Source organism: Poecilia formosa, unplaced genomic scaffold (assembly GCF_000485575.1).
Source record: "Poecilia formosa unplaced genomic scaffold, Poecilia_formosa-5.1.2 Scaffold258, whole genome shotgun sequence".
NCBI classification, from domain to species: Eukaryota; Metazoa; Chordata; class Actinopteri; order Cyprinodontiformes; family Poeciliidae; genus Poecilia; species Poecilia formosa.
Window position 1 is genome coordinate 180,710 of NW_006800197.1, and position 22,615 is coordinate 203,324.

General features: G+C 37.7%; 2 protein-coding genes across 2 annotated transcripts in view; one reads left to right on the forward strand and one right to left on the reverse strand.

Annotated features, from left to right (window-relative positions):
• Positions 1–380: 380 nt before the first annotated feature.
• On the reverse strand, positions 381–15,095 carry tes (testis derived transcript (3 LIM domains)). Its single transcript, XM_007570307.2, has 7 exons — positions 14,885–15,095; positions 11,178–11,263; positions 8,060–8,540; positions 6,114–6,710; positions 3,514–3,729; positions 3,268–3,426; positions 381–1,129 (listed from the first exon to the last, which is right to left on the reverse strand). Exons 1-7 carry the CDS (start codon positions 14,909–14,911, stop codon positions 938–940), a joined length of 1,758 nt encoding a protein of 585 aa, XP_007570369.1. The 5' UTR covers positions 14,912–15,095; the 3' UTR covers positions 381–937.
• Positions 15,096–21,444: 6,349 nt separating this feature from the next.
• Positions 21,445–22,615, forward strand: part of LOC103150617 (carboxypeptidase A1-like) — a 6,778-nt gene continuing 5,607 nt past the window's right edge. The window contains exon 1 of the mRNA XM_007570309.2: positions 21,445–21,550. Within this exon, the coding sequence (XP_007570371.1) occupies positions 21,483–21,550 (68 nt within the window). The 5' untranslated portion in view covers positions 21,445–21,482. The remainder of the gene's footprint in view (positions 21,551–22,615) is intronic.

Sequence of the window (22,615 nt, forward strand, 5' to 3'; positions counted from 1 at the left end):
GAGCTGGTTGCCTGTTATGAGTCTAAGTTTGCTGTAAATCTTAGAATGAGTCCTCTAATGTTAAAGTTATAATGGAAAATTCTTGTTGGTTCTATTTGAGAAAAATTTAATCAATAAAGATTGTATTCCACTTAGCAAAGGGCCTGCTTTAGTATCTAAAGGTTCACTGTGGAATTTTGGGTCCAAATGAGGCTACTGCAGTAATACTACATGGAGCCATAAAAATGTCCAAGTCAAAAGGAGTATTAAAAAAATCCTTAAAGTTTCTATGATTTCTTTAGAATGTTCTATTCTGTTAGATTCTCAGTATGTGATTAAGAAAATATCTCTTCAAATTGTTGAGGTGAGGGCTGTTTGCTGTCAGTTAAAGCTACAGGATGCATGATTTTACATAATTTTTATTCATTTGGTTTGTCCAAGAATAAAACAAATAAACAATGAAACATCTGCACAATGTGGAGTGCTACAGTGAGAGGCGGAGTGCAGGATGAGACAGCAGACAGGTGTTAAATCAATTCTGCAGTGTTGTTGTAAACCACATTCACATGTACAATGAGTGACATGAAAAACACATGTTACATGTGCACTCTAAATCAGAGATGTGGCAGTTCAGTAATGCTTAGAGCCAGAACATGATGCTATTGTCTACATTATTACCACTTTCTAGCTCAGAATTGGGAAGATAATGTAAACATATGTAATGAACAGCTGGTCGTTTGGGGGTAGAATATGTCAAAATATGGGCAGGACTTTAGCAAAAAGTAGAAACTAGAAACAAAATCAGTGCAAGTCAACCCCGACCCCTTACCCTGAATTGAAGACACTGCTGCAGTAGCTTTCTATATTAAAGGGAAGAGGCACACTAATATGTAAACCCAACTACAAGCCATCACTGTCCCCCGTTGTTCTCTCTGCTCTGGAAGACAGATAGGACGGTCTACGTCATGACTTTCTTCTTGCACTCCACAGAGCAGAACAGGCAGTTCTTCACTGCCATGAAGCGCTGGCCAATCAGGCACTTGGTGCAACCAGAGCACTTGAAGCAGTCCGGCTCGGCGTGCCAGTGGTGCTCGCCGTAGGAAACCCTCTGAGCCTCAGGCTCCACCGCCTTCTGGCATGAGGCACATTTCTGGGAAGAGGAAAGATATCATGACATCAAATCCCAGTCCTCCTCCTTCAATATTTCACATATTTGGTCAGATCACTAAGTCACATGCAAAGGACCCATCCTAACGTTTACGAATGAGTGTAGCATGGAGGCATAGTGGAGATTTAATCAGTTATTACTGTATGCACAATCATATAAAGTGCTTAAAGTTGATTCCATCTTTGCAGAAGAGTATTAAAAAAAGAATAGCAATCATTGTTACTATTAACAGTAATAGTTTCTCCCTCCTGACAGGAAGTGGTAATTCCCTTTATGTATAAGCTCTACCTTCAATATTTCAACAGTATATAAAATAATATGACTTATCTAGTGACATAAAATCAGCTCAATTCTGTTTATATTATCCAATATGTGCTTTTTAAAAGCCACTCTTCTGATTTGCTGAAGTGAATAAAACCCAAACAATTCAGTCAAAACCTCAGAGCTTCCATTGTGCTGAACTTGGGTTCTGATGTGGGAACAGCTACACTGGCAGCAGAAAGCATGAAGTCTGTTTTGTTCATTAAACTGCTTCATACTTTAACACCTTCCTGTTTTTGTTAGTGCTAAAAGCTTCGGTTGATGATCACAGAGTTGATGTTGTCATGGTGATCTTTCCTTTGATAAACACTTTCATTGATTTTCTATTTCAGCTGCCTTATACATTACTGATTTACACATAAAACCTTTACAGGTGACCACATTTGTAAACAAAATGTCAAGCAGTATAAATACAAATTGATAGCTTCGTGAAGGCCAAATAATTCTGCAGGTCATCCTTAAGACATGATTCTATTTAACTCTTAACTAAAGCTGCACCTGATTGGAACCATCATAATGGATCGTCTGTTTTAAACAACAGGCTTCATAAAGCACTTTCAGTTCAGTAAAACAATTTCTAGTCAATGATTTTTAGATTTAATTGCTGAACTAAAACAAAGTTTACGTAAAGAGTCTTTTATTTTATGTTCCTTAAAAGCAATTTTAATCAAAAGATCAGAATTCAAAGAAAAGCAGAGATTGGTATCCACCAAGAAAACCTGACTGGTTCATTGTAGATTTTATAGATTCCTTTGCCATCACATATTTGCGTTATCTTGTTTAACACATTCTAGTTCTCGGAATGGCTATTAATGGACTAGGATCTCCAGATTAAATAATTACATTTATTTAAAGAGACAGTATTATGTGTTTTCCAGGCATATAGTGCCATATTATAATGCAATCAAGTAAATATGTTAACTTCATTTGTTATAAAAAGGCATATCAATGTATGTATATCAAATTATGACTTAAAAGACATCTGATTTCATAATTTATAATCTTAAACTGGGCCTCAGTCTCAGGCCCAGTTTCTTTCTGGACTGGTGCCTTCAGAAAGTTATCAAACTCTATTGACCCTTTAACAATGTTTTACCAGTGTTTCACTGACAAGTCTCTCATATAACGAGCTCAGCAGATGCTCAGTTCCAGCAGGTTTTGCTAATTACTGCTGGCTAGTCTGAAGGAGCTGAGTGGAGGGGGAGAGGAGGCTCTGTGAGGTGGAAGTTTGGAAGCTGCAGCTCTGAGGAGGAACCAAGTCTCCAAGCAGTTAGATCCAAGCAGGCATTTTGCACAGCTGCATGGTTGACATGGAGATTAGATGATTTCTCAAACATGCATGAAAGAATCAAGGCAACACCCTCGGTATATTTATATTGACAAAATAACATTATAACATGATGTAAAGCTAAAAAAGTCTATTCTACATAATACTGCCCCTTTAAATAGTCATTTAATGTAAATGTTACAGCCGGTTAAAAGGTTTATAAAACAGTGCTTCAGTCACAAGGAGAGAGATTGGAGCCATTTAAAGATAGTAGAAAGACTATGAATAAGGCTCCACTTAAAAAAGCTGTTTCCTCTGGTCTCTACTACAAACCAATTTTATTTAATTAACCATCTGATCTAGATAATATCTTCAAATAACCCACCATAAAAAACACAAAACATGTTCTGAAGTCTTGCAGTGGATTGTTAGAGCAGCCACTGACTAAAACTTCCCACAATTCCCCAGGTCTGTGTGTGTGTGTATTCCAGGTTAAAAATGACAATGTCTCCTGGAACAAAGTCAGACTCACAACAGCGTAGTTTTTCATGTAGCAGGGTTTGCAGATGGGCTTGTCGTTCTCCATCACATAAGTCTCTCCAGCCAGGATGCAGTCACAGTCGAAACAGCAGAAATGCTTCAGATGCCAGTTCTGTCCCTCCGCCTGAGTGTATTCATTACTGAAGATCAGCTGTGGACACACACACACACACAGGTGTCAGCTCCTTTTTAAGCAAACATGTACGTTTCCAGACTAAGATCGACTGGTTGTCATCACCTCATCACAGCCGCCACATCGGGGCTTCTCGCTGTCTCCATAGTGACGTCCACAGTACATCTTGCCTTTCTTCCAGAAGTAAATCATGTCTACTAGCAGTTCACTGCAGGTGCAGCACACAAAGCACGCCGGGTGCCACAGTTTGTCGTAGCCGGCCCGCTCGGCATAGACGGCTGGCTCGCCCAGCAGCATGGGCTTCTTACAGTGATGGCACGACTTGAAAAGGAGAGAAAAACAGTTGTCAAGGTGATGTAGCAGAGTGAAAAGGAAATATTTCAAAGCTCCTGTAAGTTAAACTCACAGGAGCTTTGTGAGTTTTTGTGAGCTGTATTTTAAATTATTAGAATTTAAATGCAAGACATAATTTACTGAAACAAGCATGAATTTATTTGCTTAGTAACTTAATTGAGCTTCCTAGCAAACTAAAGTCAGTGTTATTTATGTGAATGAGAACATTCTATTTTCATCAATGACCTTTTACTTTGTTAAAGAAAAAACAGACAAAACTGACATTTTATCTCAGAAAATTAATCAAATCAGATTTAATTGTAGTTTTTCTCTTTGAGGGTGAGACAAGATGTAAAAATAGATCAGACTTACTCTTCCTATCTATGAGTTTTGGCTTTTAACAAAAAAGTCTATTCAAATCAAACTGAAATAAACAGATGAACAAGTTTATTTATTTCAAAAAGTAGCTTTAGTTCAAAAAGTAGCATTAGTTAACATAACAAATCTTTTAACTTTGTGAAAAGAAATGCATTTCCTTAAAGATGTAAGTAGTCAAACAGGGAGTCCTGCATGACTTCATTAGTTAGTCAACTAGTTAGTCAACTATAACTTGAATAAATCTAAAATATTACACAAAGAAAATTTTTTTTGACTTTTTTTTAGGGTTCAGATCAAAATGAATAAATCCAGGCAATTCAAAGGAGGCAGAAAACAGTTTAAAAATAATCTCATGATCCTGGAGAGCAGCATTGTCAAATTGTTTTACCAAAACTGTATAATTAAAAGATCTCCTTCTTCCACTTTTTATTTAATCAGAAATGCTAAATAAATTAAAGCTAAAAACACATCTAATAAAAGACAAGCACGTTGTGCTGCATCGAACATTTTACACTTAAAAATATTTCCATCTGCACCATCTGACTAGAAGGGAGGGTCATATATGTACCCTTCTTGAATTCTGGTCACAGACCACACAAAATCATTCTAAGGTCACAAATGGCCCACAGACCGTTCCTTGGACATCCCTCTATAATATGTTTACATCCAGAAAAAAAAGGAAGTATGCTTATTCTAATCAATACTGCTATGACTGTGTTATTTAAACATTGTGCCTCTTAAGAGTGCAGCAGTAAGATGAGCACAAATTGCCCAGCTGAGCTTGTGGAACCATGAGGTTCTGACCGACTGTCCATGATGATGCTGTGATTACCATCACCAGTCCTGCACAGAGAACTGGGAAGGCTGAGTCACAGGCAGAGTCACAACTCCCCCTAGTGTTCAATCTGGGAATACCATCAGTATTCTCTAGTATTACATGTACTGATCACACTGTGGAAAAACTGTGCAAAGGCTGTGTAGGCTTGTACTGTAGAACATAAGATGAGTGTTAATTCAAGAGTCAGAAATTGCTGAAATAGAATAGCTGCTAGCAGCAACAGTAATAATAATAATAATAATAATAATAATAATAATAATAAATTCTTGCTTAAGTTAAAGTGATGACATGATAAAATGTCAAAGTAATAGTTTTACACCACTGCATTTTATCCAGAGTTATTTGACTTCTGTGTATTTTTTTTATTTATGCAAAATTAAATTTTAAAAAGGTATCCATTTTACATCAACATATGTTTTGTGTTATAATACTTGAAACAAGTTGGAACAATTACACTAATTAAACTTAGAAGTATTTTTTTTTACCAAAATGCCTGTTATAAAGCATCTACCTTTGGAAATCATAACATCCTGAATTTGACTGGTAAGATATTTTCATACCATTTAACAAACATCTTTCCGTCATAAGATGAAAGGTTAGTCAAAAGACCAAAGTAAGCCTTTAAAAATAATTTGTAGGAAATATTTTTATCTTGGATAATTTGAGGCATGACTGGGCCTGTCACAAAAAGCAATAAATTGTATGACAAATTAAAACAAAATCAATGATTTACATTTTCATAATTTACTGTTTTTCTTCCAAAAACTGGAAGATAAAAGTCTTCAATCTGCTATTTTGGTCCTTTTTTGATGAACTTTTTTATTTTTTTTATGTTTTTTTTACAGAGACTTTTGAGATTTTGCTGTTTCTACTGTTTTTTTTAATTTATTTTTTATTATTATTATTTTGGGTATTTAAATTTGACTTCCTGTTCTGGTGTTAAATTTTAATTAAAATTTAAAGTTTATTGATCTTTCAGAATATTTTCTTGTATTATTATACAGTTACATTACTTGAAAATGGTCTCAAAACAACATTATTGTTTATTGGAATAACGTCTGGGACAATTTATCGCCCAGGTCATTTATTACCATAACAGGTATAGGTATGACACTGCTCTATGAGTAAGGGAAATTTTAAAAAAAAAATTTCTTACAAAGTTATTCTGTGGCAGTCCGGAGTTGATGGCTCCAGCAGTGGCAGCGGTACCCAGTGACCCTCTGGCTGGTCTCAGACCAGCAGACTGATCAGTCCCTGACCCTGGAGTGGATCCAGCTCCGGCTCCAGCTCCGGCTCCAGCTCCGGCTCCAGCTCCGGCTCCAGCTCCGGCTCTGGCTCCGGCAGGTCCAAATCCACCAACACCAGAACCCGTAAGAACTGGTGCAGAATTGGCACCACCAGCTCCAACACCTGGTACGTTTCCAGCCCCACCAACACCAGCTGCTCCGGGACCAAACCCAGCCCTCCCCGGTGTACCTCCAGAACCAGCCGCTGCTGCACCTGCTCCACCTGCCTGAATCTGAGCCATCTCTTCAGGCAGCAGAACATCTCCGACGCCCAAGGCCTCGTCCTTGCATTTACGGACGTACTGCTGCATCTGCTTCACCTCCGCAGGGCTCAGCTCGTGGCACTTGGACGGGTCCTGGTCGTGCTCAGGCAGCTGACGATCCATCTGGTGCCGGCGGTAAGCGGCCCCCTGCGTCCCGGCAACCGGACGCTTCTCAGGAGGGAGCAGTTCAATGTAGCGCACTGCCTGACGGAGGAGAGAGAATTCAAATCTAGTTCAAGTCCAAAATGTTTAAAGATGGATGACTAGAAGACAGAGCTGGGAGAAAAAAATGAAAGAACCAATCAGGGAGACTCTAGAGAAACTGTTCTGCCTTGCAGGACACAGAAAATCACAACATGGCTCTTTCAAATACAACTCTAGACTAAACAAAGACAACTGCTAAGAACAGTCATTATATTTTATCGAAATATTTTAAAATATTTGAAAATAACACACTTCCAGACATAAATAGGGCAAAACATTTAGGACCCAAACTAGAAAGAGGTGACTTTCAACCTAAGTTTTGTAAGAAATTTACACATAGAGAGAAAATATATAAAATAAACAGACCCAGCAGAGGGGAAACACTGTTTATTGAGCATAGTCAAATATGTTTGAACAGCTGATTAGAGATGTGAATATTTCAGTGATTCAAATCCAATTTGTATACAAATTATATTATATAAGGACATGATTACATTCTGAAACAATTTATAAATCAAAAATTAATTTTTAGTATTCATACAGCCGAGAGATTCTGTTTAAATTATGTAACTGACGAGAGGAAAAAGACAGTGTAAACAGAGCATTTATTGAAAACAATTCTATAAAGTTTTATATGTTATAAAATTCCTAATTTTTACTTAAACAAAAACAGATTTGTGCATAAAATTATTTAACTGAAATTATTAGTATCAGATCAGCTTAGCTGCCTGGCTATAAAAAAATGTAAAAGAAATATTCAAAATACAATTTAAAAAAAATTAAACTGACTAAAATCAATTTTTGAGCATTTTGATTCGATTCAGAATTCTGAAGACTGGGAATTGTGATCTGTCAGTACGAATTTATTCATCATCTCAAAAACTGTTTTCCTGCACTGTAGTGAAAGAAGCACAGTAATACCTCAAGAGACCACAGAGTGTCGCTGTTGTGCTGTAAAAGTTAAATTCTGAACCAACCCTCCAAACCAAAAACACCATTTTAAAAAATTCCTCCAAGTCTGACTCTGACATAGTCCCAGTGACCACTACTAACTTTTCAAGGTGTTGCTCAAAATGAACTGACACGTCATTTAACTTCAAAAGGAATACCTCCAAGCCAGATGAAGAAAAGACACTTTAATGAGGAACCACTTTATTTACCGCTTTTAGTAAAATCTGGTCTGCAAACCATTTTAGAATGGCTAGATGGATTATTTGCTGTAATTGAAGAGGTTTCCTACCTTTCTGAAAAATGGGTTCAAGTTTCTTTAGAGGCCAATAGAAAGACTTTTCTGAAACTGACACCATGAATCTAAACAGAGAAAGTTAATGAATGATTCAAAGTCTTACCAGATGCTTGTTGGCCACTGGTGGTGCCCACTCATAGGTGACGGATCTCATTGGAACATCTTTGGGGACTGGAACCGCATTGGCCGCTGTAACGTTAGCAGTAACCGGCACCTTGTTAGCCTTGACTGGAGTGACAGTGACGTGTGTGGACAGAACCAGAGGCTTCCCCTGGGCTTGTGCTGGAGAGCCGATGGGCACCGGCCCTGGAGAGGTCACAGCAGGCTGTGCATACGCCGCTGTGGGGGAAGGAGGTACCATTGTAGAGGAAGCCATAGGGGGCACTGTGTAAGCAGTGTTGGGGCTGGGCAGAGTGATGGTCACCATGTTGCCCTGGTAGCTGGGGATGCCATCTGTTTTCAGTTTGGCTATGAGGCCTGTGTACTTGGTGTCTTCAAACAGCTTGCCAACCTTCTTGTTCTCCTCCGAGTTCATCGACACGTCGTGTTCTGCGAGGCCGCACTTACAGTTCCTACAAATTTTCCTGCACAAGAAAATGAGAGAGTGTCTCGTCACGTTAAAGGCTCCCACACACTTCAAAGTGCTGCAGTCGGCTTTCATTGATGGGTGATAAAAACTGCATCATTTTATTCGCAGAGAGACATTTGCCTTATGAACTCGACACCTAGCCTGGGTTGAACTATTTCAACAATGATCTTTGTGAAGTGTTGTATGACTGATCACAAAATTGTTGCTGTGTTTTATGTGGAAATGCAACCAGATAGAAATTAGGTTTTTATAAGAGACATGGATAATTTTGAGGAACGTATATCTGACACGGTGAGGTATTGTGTAGAGTTCTGATTCTTCCCTAAATAACTACTATAGTAATTAGAGATGCACAGATCTGTATCAGTCCTGATATTGAAAAAAAAATCTAGACAGGGTGTGAAGTGACAATGTGCCCAATTTCTAAGGGCAAACCTATTCAATTTAATGCTGTGTGCTCGAAGTGATTTCATGCTTTAATGTACATTATATTTAGAATTCCTAATTGCAATTTCTGAACCATTTGAAAGGTTTACTGCAGCTTATTTTACATGTTTGACCAAGGTAATCAAACTATTGTTTTTGTTAATTTCAGTTTCTAGATTTTAAAATTGTGTGTGTATATGAACATCCCTAAATCACGTGCCAACTGCGCGTTGACAGTTTGGGTTCTGACGCCTTCATACTACACTTCAGGGTTTTCTCACATGTTTCACTTTAGATAATATGGAAAATCTTATGATGCTAATTTGAAATGAGGCTGCAGAACAAACAAGTGTATTTTCCCCCAGTAATTAAGTTTATTTTACTTCTAAAATATAGAAAAGCATATTTCTTGGACTTTTGAAACGGCTAACTTTACTCTATTAGTGTCTATTTAAACAGTTTATAAGCATCAACTCCTGTGATATTGTTCAAATCACAGCCCCTTTAACAAGCCTCAACACAGACATCTTCATGCTTGTCTGACATCATTTATGACTAGGCATGCTTGAGCTTGAACATACCAAACTTTAGCTGTGAAGAGGAATAATATATCAAATTGGACTGCGGTAGCTTTTTAAACAGTTTGACGAGAAAGGAGCCAAAAAAAAGAACAAACATTCTAACTTGATGAGTCTTGTGACTCAAGAAAAGTAGCTCTAGTTGCTGTGAGAAGTATGCCACAAGTCAATAGTTTTTCTGACGACAAAGTTTGGTGATCCAGCCAGGAGTGCTACAGTTTTATGAGCAGTGGTCTCACTCCTTGGGAATGACTGACTTTAATAGTCTACACAGTCAAGTCCCAGCTAGCAGCCTGGAGGGCCGTTTTTAACCTCTTACTGTGGCTGATTTGTAGCTTTATACAAAAACCCAAACCAAGCTGTTTTCCGGAGTTCGAAATTTACACCAAAGCCATCACTTTTGTTAAAGCTAAACTAAGACGACATAAATCTCTGAGGGGTGTCTGATCTCCATAGCAACGGGACACAATCAGGTTGTGAACTCCTGCTGCTGCCAGAGCATTTTAATTAAACCAAGGAGGAATGACATCACACCGACTCTGTGAATAAAGCCTTTTGTTTTCCTTTTATTACATTTATTAAGCCATGGTGAAATATGCAGCACTATACTACTGAGTGACCATAGAATCGTTGGAAAGATGTCCGTCATAAATTCCCATTTCCCACTTTATGTGCCGACAATAAGTGAGTTGATTTGCATTCATGACTGAAAGTGAACCACATATGAACAGAGACTTTACGACTCCGCTTTGTATAAAAACAAAATTGTGTTTCATGCATCAACTGCCTAGTTCAATTAGTGTATGCTATAAACAATTAAAAGCAAAAGAAAAAACAAAACATATGACCAGAAGTGGAAGACTTTTAGGTCGACTGGTGTGGACCAGACGCTCAGAAAATAAAAAATTCAGTGAACATGCCTTACTTAGACTTCAACTATTCAAGCTAACAAACAACACTCTTCTGTGTGGAAGAGAAGAAGGCTCAACGTCAGACATTTTCTACATTAATAAGATCTTGGAAAGCCAACTCTGAACAACACAGAGATTAAAAGAGTCGAAACCATTTTCAATCGAGTCATGTTGGTTGTTCATTCAGACAAATGAAAAACGAGATAAACAGATAAGAGGAAAGCTAACGTGTTACAGCAAAGCACAGACACCCAGCCATCTTACCTCATGAAGTCAAACTCTGCTTGCTGATAAAATATTTGGGCACAGTGTCAAAAATACAAAAGTTTAAAGACGGTGCTGGGGTCAACATGATGATGGTGGGAAAAAAAGCGTGACAAAAAAAACCCTGATATTTATGTCAAAATATTTAGTATTATTAGACAGAGAAAAGTAATTCTGCTGTGTCTTACAGGTTAACACCAACATTGAGTATAACCTCGTATTGCAGTGACTGTTTCACACACAAGGTTCAACATCATTTCTGTTTCTAACCCAAATAATGAAGCAAAAATGATTTAACCAGTTAGCTTTTAAATGAAAATGGAAATCAGTCAAATTTGGTCAGAGATCAAGACATTAGAAATTGTGATTCAGTGAGAAAGCAGGACATTAAACTCCTCTGCTCACTGTGCTTGCTCTCGTCATGCATCACTGTCAACAAACAATTGTGCAAACCTCCAGAAGTGCAGCTCGAATCCCTCGCATTTGTCCTTGCATTTTAAGCACGCTGCTCCAGCGCCAAACTCATGGCCGAGAGTCACCTGGAAAAGAGAAGAAAAACAAGCACCATTAATATTTAGACTTCATTTGATATTAGGTGAATTTAAAATGACTCTGAATAAGTTTTTACTGGACACAGATTCCAAAATGAACACATTTCTGACATAGCTAGTAAGATTTTAAATTGCATTCTCCCTCATGATAGAGGACGATGATTTATATTTCAGAGAAGTATTTTGAGACGACGTGGAAAAAGTGTCTACTGAAGGTTGGGAGTGGACTCTTGGGAGTATTGTTTCTGGAAATGAACACAAGGTGCTGATCCTGGAAGAGAGAGGCAACTCTGCAGAGCTCGAGTTGGTAGCGTCCTTTTTGACCTAAACAACTGTTGATCATGAGCCTTACATTAATGAACAGACCTGCTACAGACTGATAACTTTATCAGTTAAATTTCCCCCCTTTCCTCCAGACTCTAGGGTCTTTGATCTACCTCAGGAAGTGACAGGATGTTTGCACCCAAAGAAAAAGAAAAGATCTCAACCTGACTGAAGAAAAACAATCTGAACTTTTATCCCTTTAGGCCATCTCTACTCTTACATCTGTTTTTCTTTTAAAACATGTGCGTCAGCCAATGGTCATATGCACCTTAGCCCATTACTGCTGTTTATTTCCATATATGGGTAACTATTCAATGAAGCTCAAAGCCTCATGGGAGCCCAGCAGGCACCCCTGCTGTCAAAAGGCATGTTTTGACCCAAAAGACACTTGCTGGTGAGGAATGCAGACAAGAGACTGTTTGCAGCAATGGCTTCCTCCTCATGGGAGAGTTCAAGCAACAGCTGCAGAAACTGCAATTAGATTTAAAACTGTCAAACAGACCACTGGATCTAAGAGAGACTGAATTGTACCCATGAACTTCAGATCCAAGCAAAACTTGCAGAGCCCAAGCTAACGGATCAAAACATGTGGTGGTCTAAATATTTATCTGAGCACAGTGAAAATGAGTAGCTGTTGGAAGGGTGTGTATTCATCTGCTTTGTTGCTTTGTTTAATGAGTGACTCTGCGTGAGGCTAGACTCACAGGGTGATTCACTCTAGAAATGATTTACTCCACCTACAGTAGAAATAATGACAAAGTGTATAACTGAGGGTCACTGGTACAGTTTATACTGCTGCAGATGAGTCACTGTTCCTCCAACAAAGCAACTTCTGCAGAAAAATGACCCATGGTTCACCCCCATCGTCATGAGTCCCACATTCTCAAGTTTTTATGTGTAAGAAATTTGAAAATATTGTCTCTTTTTCTTTCCACTTGACATTGCTGTGCTTCTTTATGTTGCTCAATCACATGAAATCCCAACACACACCCACACAACATGTGGAATAAGAACTGGGAATACTTTTGGAAGGCACTGGAAATCTCAGCTTGTGTAGCTGAGTTTAATACTCAAACTACATCATATGGTTTCTGTGTATTCAAACTAGTTTCATTTAGGGATGCACAATATTGGACTTTTGGTCGATATCCAATATGCCAATGTAATAAAACTCATTTGGCCGACAACAGAAATAATACCAATATTTTTCTTCCTATACCTTTTTACTGAAACTATATGACTTCCCCTACTGTGGAATTAAAATACTGTATTATCTTTGTCAATTTGGCCTGCTGCCAAATGCAAATGGTAAGAAGGAGGCTGAAAATGATGCAAGATTTTCAACTTGCACAGCACAACATCAGCAAATTTGACGTTGTGCTGCAGGCATCATTGTCCCTGGTTTGTCATATAAAAACAACAACTTTTATATCGCCGACTAATTTTGATGGAATGATCGATGTCCAATACTAAATTTTACAGTTAATATCGGCCGATACTGATACTATAATATTGGTCATCCCTATTTCCTCATATTTCCAAACCATCTCAAGCTCAGTCTGATTGGATCTCAATATTCAAGTCATGCAGCAAATTCTCACTTAGATTCAAGTCTGGTATTTAACTGACCTATTTAGCATATAAATATACAGTAATGTAAATTATTCAACTGCATTTCCAGATCAGGGGTCTGAAGACTGTGGCTCTTTGGACCTTCCACAATGGCTCTTAATAATTTGGCTAAAAAAAAGTGCAGAATCAATACATTTTTAAAACATAGATAACTGAAGATTTTAGCTGGTTTTTTTTTAATTTTTTTATTAAAGTTGTTTTTTTTTGCATGGAGTAAATACTTCATTAACAGAATGCTAAATCTGGTGGTAGGGGCACTAGGAAGTCTGTCAGCAGCCCACAATGTTTTTGGTTTTTCTGTTAATAAAATATTACAAAGATTCAAAGGTGCACAAGCAGACATCATAATTTGAAAACTACAGTGTGTGGAGTCAATGACCAGGTGGAGGGGCGGCACAAATGGTGTGCAGCCTCTTTCACCAAATTCCATGGGTCAACTATAAATCTAAAAAAACTATTTAAAATAAATGGCAGTCTGGTGGGGGGGCCAAGTGAAACCTGGTGACCCACCAGGTTTATAGTACACTGGAGTAACACAAGTATGAGTAATATTTATTGTTTTTTCTCATCGTTATGTTGGAAATGCATGTGTCCTCTACGTGGCTTGTGGTAAAATATAACTGACAGTTTAATGGCTGTATTTCAACAATGAAATACAGCTGCCTGAACAGCACAACTAACTTTACTGTCATTCACAAGAGTTACAACAAGACTGTTTCTCTGATTAATGTTCTCCTTCCCTGTTTCAATTTTAAGACGTAATATTGCTCCCTGAAACAGACAAAACAGGGAAGCACTTTACAACCTAACTCGGCTACAAACGTCTCCGCTAGTTTTTGTCCTCTTTGTCTTGATAAAGCTGCTTTCACCAATGTTCTCTAACAAACCTCTGAAACCTTCACAGAACAGGTGGATTTACACTGGCAAATTACACACAAATCAGATGACTTCCGAAGGTACTGCAACATTTAGATTTTATTCTGGAGGCTACACAATAAATAGAAATGCCAAATACATTTAATTTTATTTGTAAAACATAATGTTTTCACTTTTTTTCCGATTTACTTTAAAATTGTGCAATATTTGCCTTCCAACCTAAAACGAACTGTACTGGAGTTTACTTTGTCTGTTGTACTTATAACATTGGGGAAATGTGAAGAAGTTCAATAGCTTCAAATGAAAACATGTCTTTAACAAACGGGTTAATTTACTTTTGTGACCTTTTTAAGCCTTTAAAATGTTGTTTTCATGCACACAAACAGGAAAGCAAGTTGAAGTGATCTGTAAACTCGCCGCCGGTGACGCAGTTAGTTCCCTCACGAGCAAGTTGAGAAGGAAGAGAAAGTAACTGCTTTCTGACAACTTAGAAAGTTGCTTTCTAACTCTGTGAACTTAGCTGTACGATTTTAAAAACGACATTTAAGCTAAGAGAAATTACTACAAAGTGGTGTTAGGTGTATTTGAGTAAGAATTTTAATTTGTTCCAGTCTCAAAATTTGAATCAGAAACGCCTCCTAACTAAATGAATCGTAACCCATTGGATCAGTACGCCGGGGTTTTGTCGCCACCTGCTCGGTGCTCGGCGCACCTTTCAGGGCGTTCCCAGCTGTTCTCACATGGAAAGAGGAGACTCCACGGGACGGGACAACTTACCTTCTTCATTTCCTTCTCTATCTCCATCTTGCTGTCTGTGTGTACGAGGTGGGTACTTTGTCTGAAGGAGCGCTCCCCAGAAAGGCGCCGATAGTAACAAACCCGGACAGAGAGATGAAACAGCCCCGCACCGGTCTCTTCTCTGGCAAGTCCTGCTCGCGCTGAGAAACACGTGTGTCAAGCGGGACACAATCACATGCACAACTTCCGCTCAAATGTTTCAGAGAAATAAAACAAGTCTTTTCATCAATTAAGAACCTAAAATATCGAATACACGGGGTTGGTAGGTATGAATTACTAATGTCCACACAAAGCGGCAGTTTGATCAACATAAAGCGAAAGTACATCATTTTGTGTGAAAGGATTAAATTTTGTGATAGTGTGAGAAACAGTTATCATTCATCCCAAAAGGACCAAAAAGGTTTTCTCTTCAAATTGTACAACAGAGACTCATAGTCTTAGTTTAGTCACTGATGCACACACTTTTCCATTGGTGTAACGCAACTAAAATTAAATTAAACAAAACAGCGCATAGGAAATGTTAATGATGATGAAAAATAGTTTAAATATTATTTACATTAATATTATTATTGTTATTATTGCTAAGAAAAATAGTAGTGCACAATTTAGTAGACAAAGTATTTAACAAGTTTGATAAATATCTCAAAGAGTTATTATATCACACTTATTTCCTTCCCTAACTATTTTGTTTCTTATTGTGAAAGCCAGATATTTGTATTTCCGGTAGCATCTTTTTATTCTTGAATATCCTTTCTTCCAGGGGTCCCGTTCACTTTTCTTCCAGCGACTGCGAGAGGAGTGCTTCCGCTTAGCCAGATTTGTATCTAAACCTATCAGGAACAAAGACAGCCCCAGAGGGGCGTGGTCACAGCGTGACAAAAGGAAATAACTGTCCTCTGACATACTCAACCTGCTGAGGGATACAAATTTATTTCCAAAATCTTACTTTTTAAAATAATACCAGTGCATTTGTTGGCATACTGACAGCTGATTTGCAGATTAAAACTAAAACTCTGTTCAAAGAATTCTACTTTTAAAATGCAGAATCAAATATTCCAAAAACCACACACCACAGCTGGTGTGTTTTGTAATGTTGCTGTTTGCGGTTGTTGTTACAACTCATAGTCCACGATAGAAACATTCTGGGGAACAGCTGCTGGGTTGCCTCAGTGACAGGAAACAATGGTGGTTAGCAGCTTCCCGTAAGTGCCGTTTCTGGCCCTGTCAGAGGAAATGATACTGTCACGCCCTGACAGGTCATATATGGTGTTATCTGTTAAGGAACTCTGTTCAATAATGAACAAAATGCAGCAATGCCTGGCAAAACTCAGATGAGTGTGCAATGAAGTGGAGAGAAAAACAATACATTATTTTTCTTTTCTTTTTTTTTTTTTCTTTTTTTTACAAAACAAGCTGAAAAGTATGTCATGTACCATACACTTTACCCTGAATACAATTCCAGAGCCTTCAAAGGTCACCCAATTATGAAACAGAGTCCATATGCGTGTGATTTCATTTGAGTATAAGTGCAACTGGTCTGTGAACGTTTTGGAGATTTGTTGGAAAACATAAGGAAATTAACAGAATCCCAAAGACCAAGGAACTAATCAGGTTAGAGGTGAAGATGTACAGAAATTTAAAGTATAGACAGGTCATACAATGGTTTCCAGGTTTTCAATGACTCACAGAGCATTGTTCAATTCATCATCATCTGATATGTAAGGAGTATGGCAGAGAAGTAACCAAGAGGCTAATAGAAACTTCAGAGGAGATGTAGCAATCCAACATTCAGGCAATGTAAGCTATTGACAGGTCAACTATTGGTAAGTTTGGGGAAGAGAGGAAGGTGCACAGTCATTGTTGAAAGACATCTGCAAGTTAGAAATCGGTGTGAAGACACCTTATCTTTATCAGCAGCCTTATTCACTAAGCCCACTCTGTGTCATCTGCAATACAAAAGATCTTGTTAATTGTTGGGTTTTATCCAGAAAGACGAGAGGAAAAACTTGACACAGGCAGGGAAAACTGCATTAGATTAGATGTTTCGGCAGACACGTATTGTCTGGGATGTACATGATTTATCCAGGGATGATGTGTTGCAGCTGTAGACAGCAAGAGCATTCTAGAAGGCAGGGAGTGTGACACCAAACGCTCTCAGTCTGGTATGAGGAACAGAGAGCAGTCCAGTGTCAGAAGAGAGATGTGAAGTTGAAGACAGTCACACAGATGTGTACGTTAGAAGAAGAATTATGTAATTGATCTGAAGGGAGCCTTGGACTGTTGCCATGGTGCCAGGTGGGCAAAGTTTTGTAAATATTGGAGTCGCCCAAATAAGACGCAGATAACGTGATTCAGTGGATGGAAGCATGAAAGTGTTTCTGCCATTTGGCATTTGGAGATATGAGTAGATAAAATGTGAGTGTGGAGTCCAGGTTCAGGAACGCTGATGAAATATCTGTGGGGTATTTCGGTAACACTTTATTTGAAGGGGGTTGAATAAGACTGTCATGACACTTTCATTAACATGACATAACACATGTCATGAACATGAATAAGCCTTCATGAATATTTATGACTGTTGTCATAAAGCGTCATTCGGTAAATTATGACACTTTTAATACAAAGTTGACATTGTTCAAAATGTCTTTATGACATCTTGACATTAACCAAGAAATCATTACTGTTTAAACTTTACCTTTAATAACATAAAGTTACCTAATTTCTAAAGTGCAATCAGTAATACTTTTATAACAAATTTATATCAGTAATGATTTCCTAGTTAATGTCAAGTTGTCATAACAAAGACATTTTGAATAATGTCAACTTTGTATTAAAAGTGTCATAATTTACCGAATGACGCTTTATGACAACAGTCATAAATATTCATGAAGGCTTATTCATGTTCATGACAGGTGTTATGTCATATTTATGAAAGTATCATGTCAGTCTTATTCAACCCCCTTAAAATAAAGTGTTACCGATATTTCTAAACTTCCTGAATGCTGTGTTTATCTTCTTTTTCTTAGTTTTCTGATCACAACCAGGGAGAAGGCTTTAATGCAGGTTGTCTGAAGACGTGCTTCCTGTCCTGGCAGTCCAGCCTTCTGGTGCTGCTGTCATATATATTTTTCTATTATCTATCCTTTGGATTCTGTCATTGTTCAGCTTTTCCTACAGGCAGCTTTTTATTTATTTATTTATTTATTTATTTATTTATGAACACATGGAGCTAATTGCTGTCTGGTTCAGTATTCAGCCACAGAAACTATATTATATTCTAACTATTTATTGCATGCAATGTATATTTAATTATGTTAAAATGTTGCTTGTAGATAATATGTTTCCCACATTTACAAGGTTATTTATTTTATATTTCTTACTTTTTAACCTTTCGAAAGTGTCTTTCTTGCTCATATATGTTTTTCATTGTACAAGGAAATATGTTGATACTCTGCTGATGATGAATAAAGTTGAACTCGAATTCTTCTGGTTTTTCCTCGCTCCCGCCTCTCTCCGGCCGTCTCCCTTCAGAAAATAAGCTTACATATCCACAGTGCCTGTGTTTTCTTCAGCCTGCTGCTCAGTATACACACATCTACTCCCTGGTTCTGCATCACCACTGGATTAGAAATGTGGCTCAGAGTAACTAGACTAGTCATTTTCATAGGTCCAAATAATTTTTATGACCCTCTGGAACCCTGTATCATTCATGGTCCCAGAAAGCGCAGCCTTCAGTTAGATAACCTGTAGTGTTGCAAAGTCTAAAATTAAACCCGTCTTATCAGCTTGTGACTGCAGGTCAAGAGGACTTCCTGTTTTTGCCGTTTTGCTAAGCTGAAGGTGTTGATTGAGGGAAATCTTATGCGGCCCTCTGCCTTCCATTTTGTTTAGGAGAAAACCAAACTATCCATGCTGCAGCTTCAAACATGAACAGAATGTCAGCTCAAAGTCGATGCCTTCAGGTTTGTCTCGGTCGATCAGGTGGAACTTTGCTCTCGTCTTCATCTGTGCGCAGAGACGAGGACCAAGAATACGTTCTGCTTCTCTGCTAAGTGAATCCTGCAGCTGTTTTATTTCTTTTTTTCCATCACACTATTTACATACCGTAGCTTATCAGCTCAGCTGGTTTAGTTTGGGGAGAAAAAAAACGCAGGAAAAAACAGACAAGAAAAAACCTAAGACAGATTACATTGGAAAGGATGTCAATGATTCTCAAAGATATGTAGACATTTTTTTTTAAAGTTTATAAATAAAGACATCTCTGTGAGCAAATTGCATATCAGAGTCAACCGAATGTTGACTCGGTGTTTACATGTTTTTAAAAGTTTAAATGAATATGAGGCTTCATTTAGCCAAAGAAGCCTGCCTCAGTAAGACTCAGCAGAAGTTAAGACATGCGATATTTATAACATTAATGCTTTTTAATGAGTTATTTATTAAGATATCTGTGAAAACATGTCAGCAATAAACATGAACCCCATATGATAAATTACTGTCTACACATCAACCCACAAAGATCTAGGACTGTGTGTGCTTTCTGACTGTGCAGAAGGATTTCCAGAACCAAAGGGGCGTGGCCTACAAGTTGTAGGCTGCACCTAAATAAAATTTGTGGGATTTTCCTTTGTGATCCTCATTCAAGCCAAATATCCACTTGCCTTTCTGCTGTGCTCCATCCTCAGCATGTTGTTACCTGTATTGGATTCAAGCTGATCAAAATATTTAGAAATTATTTGAAATGAATCAATAATAATTCATGAGTAGTTATTCCATTTAACAGTGCAGTCAAATGTCAAAGAGAGATTTAAAGTGGGGCTGAAAATTCAAACATTTCCTCCCTCAGGATATAACATTCCATCCTGACACTTTAAAGGAGAACACCACCTCCAGCTAGAAATATCTGTATAACTCGTTTTGGAACTGCCTCTGGTTCAAAACGAAAACCTAGCGGTTGAAAAAGTAGGGGAGCTTTTTTGAGTTTTTTGTTGTGAACTGCTGTGGAATAGAACTTGAGATTCCCTGTGGCTGTGAGCACTGACTGCAGAGTCAGACCAGGAGACACCGGACCGGCACCAAGAAGAAAGTCTGACTGGAACAAGGCCGATCCACCAGTTTATGAGTCGGGTGAAGTATTAAATGTTTATACAAATTGTTTTTCTAAATAATTTAATCTTTATAGTTCCATCAAAGCTTAATCTTATCACTGCACATAGAAAGAAAACCCTTTGACGTTCTCAGGTTGATTCTTGACTCAGGTTGTTTTCTGCTGGGTCTAAGATTCAGAGACGTGACTGGCCAGATCAAGTTTAATATTTGTTTACAGTTGAAACCATACATTCTGTTCGCTAAATGTCAGAAAGCATAGTGAGGACATTCTATAGAAATTTAGACTTGGGATAAAAGTATTTTGAATTTAGCATTTAGCAAATGGACATGATTTTATTCATTCCAACAAGAAAAAGAAATGTGGCTTAAAGTTCAGACAGTGAGGAAAAATGTTTTGTATCTTTTTATTTAGTGTATGTAAATGTCTGGTTTTGTCTGCACCTAAAATAATGTCAAATCCTTTTGGAATTAACCATTATTAGTTAGAGTTGATGTTCTTGTGTTCTATGCTGTATTTAATTATTTGAATCATCAGTATTACTAGTAATAGGTTAATTGTGGGTTATATTAGTCAATATTTTCAATTTAAAAATAATTACTTGAAATGTCAAGATAGTGATATGTTTACTATACCTAAGTCTTGACATTTTCTTGAAATTCATACAATCTCCTGGAAGCCATATCAGCAGAATTAATGGTCCTTGCTTTTGAATTATTATTTGTTATTTTAATGTACAAAAGCAAACATTAATCATCTGCATAGATTTTAATGTTCATAATCAAGTGGTGAGTTATGCACTTAAAAACACAGTTAACTAGCTCTTACTGAGTTTGCATTTCTGCTGACTCAGACTGTTTAAAACACTTTGCAGGAATTTGAGTTAAGAGCATTGATGCTGTTTCACTGAACATAAAGAGAGGAAGCTGAGACAGACTGTGTACAGCAGTGGTTTGATATTGAGCAACACTTTGTAGCAACTAGTGGCGCACAAAGGTCCACTGGATCACTCTGTTGGTCCTCCGTTCCCCACAAACATCGAAGTTATGCGGACATTTAAGAATGTGAAACAATGACTAAATATTTCACTGGAATATCAGATGGAAAGCAAATAAAAGGGTGAAAAGATAATGAAACTAAAGTTCAACTTCTCATTGCTCAGTAAATAAAGAAATAAAACATTTTGATTTCTGGAAATGACCTGAAAAGCTCTTAAAAATGAAGGAAGGAAACACTGTTGCAACTTCAGCTGTCGGAAAGCAGAAAATAGCTTGTTTGTTTTGTGAAAACCGAAGAAAAACTTCTCCAAGAGAAAGGAGTTGAGAGCAAACGGTATCTGGAGGGAGGTTTGGGAACTGGAGCAGCCGGTGACACTCATCCGACACAAGGCAAGGTCGAGGTGAGCACACATGACCCCGCACGCTTTGCCATAAAAGGCTAGCTTCGGCCCTGACCAGTTTCACACAGTTGGTCATGATGAGGGGACTGATCGCATTCGCCGCGCTGTTTGTTGCTGTTCTCGCCAAGGAGACCTTTGAGGGGTGAGTCTTCACAGCATCACAGGGAACAATATATTTACCTTTAGAAGTCATTAGAAGACCCGAGGACTGAGCTGGTATCTCCACTGCTGCCCAATAAGACGTTATCTAATGTAAAGGAGGTGCACTTTACATAACAAAATGATAGTAATGAGGTGCATTCCATTTCTGGGAGGTGTTTGATCAACTATGGAACCCAAGTAAATGAAAAAGTTCATGGATTGAAAGACATAACCTTTATCCGTTTCATAACTGTAAAGAAAATATTTCTCTCCTATGTACTTAAACCTATGTGCATCGTTATATTTTACCTTTCATTTAAGTATTTTCTCCAATATTGGAGATTAGAAGTTCTAAAGACGCTTAAATTTAATTTCACTGTATGACCTGAAATATTGGTATGAGCTGTTTCCATTCATGTTAATTCTGATTCCTGTTTGGACCAGTTAATCTTAAATTATGGGAGATTATGACCTCCAACTTCTTGATTATAGGTGTGATTTATTGTCGTCATATAACCAGATTTTCTTACAGATGTGAAATTTTCTCATCTGGGAATGATTAATTGATTGGTGGTTGTTAATCTTTTTGTCCTTATTCAGAAACCAGGAAAACTTAGAAATATTTCATAGGTTACACTGAACTTAAATGTTGACGATCAATTAGTATTTGGATTGATTAAGGATACCGGTTGGGGTTGATCAAAAGACCCTGCCAAAGCTGATTTTCAAAGTTTTTGTTTCAATAAAATTTGAATAGGAGTAATGATGTCACATTTTCAATGTATATTTTTTGGGCTAGAAAAAGAGAAGACTGGTTGACCTTATTTAAAAAAAAAAAAAAAAAACAGATACTATACTGTTATCACTACGTGTTAGATACTCTGTATGTTAACGTAGGTCAACAGCAAGCCAAACTCAATTTCATGAGCCAGGAAGCTGAGCGTCTTGCTCCTTTAATACGTTTTCTTGACACAACTTGAGCAGTAGTGTAGAAAGCTCAATGAAAAGTTGAGTGAAACTACAAGAAACAGAAAAACAAACATACATCAGCTCTGAATACAAAGAA

Bases quoted from the DNA above. Each gene is read 5' to 3' on its own strand.
- tes (XM_007570307.2), bottom strand. From the start codon at position 14,911: ATGGAGATAGAGAAGGAAATGAAGAAG. The intron at 3,730-6,113 runs GTAAGAAATTTT...CTCCTTTTCAAG, and splicing joins GACTGCCACAGAATAACTTT to TCGTGCCATCACTGTAAGAA. The intron at 3,427-3,513 runs GTGATGACAACC...GTGTGTCCACAG, and splicing joins GATGTGGCGGCTGTGATGAG to CTGATCTTCAGTAATGAATA.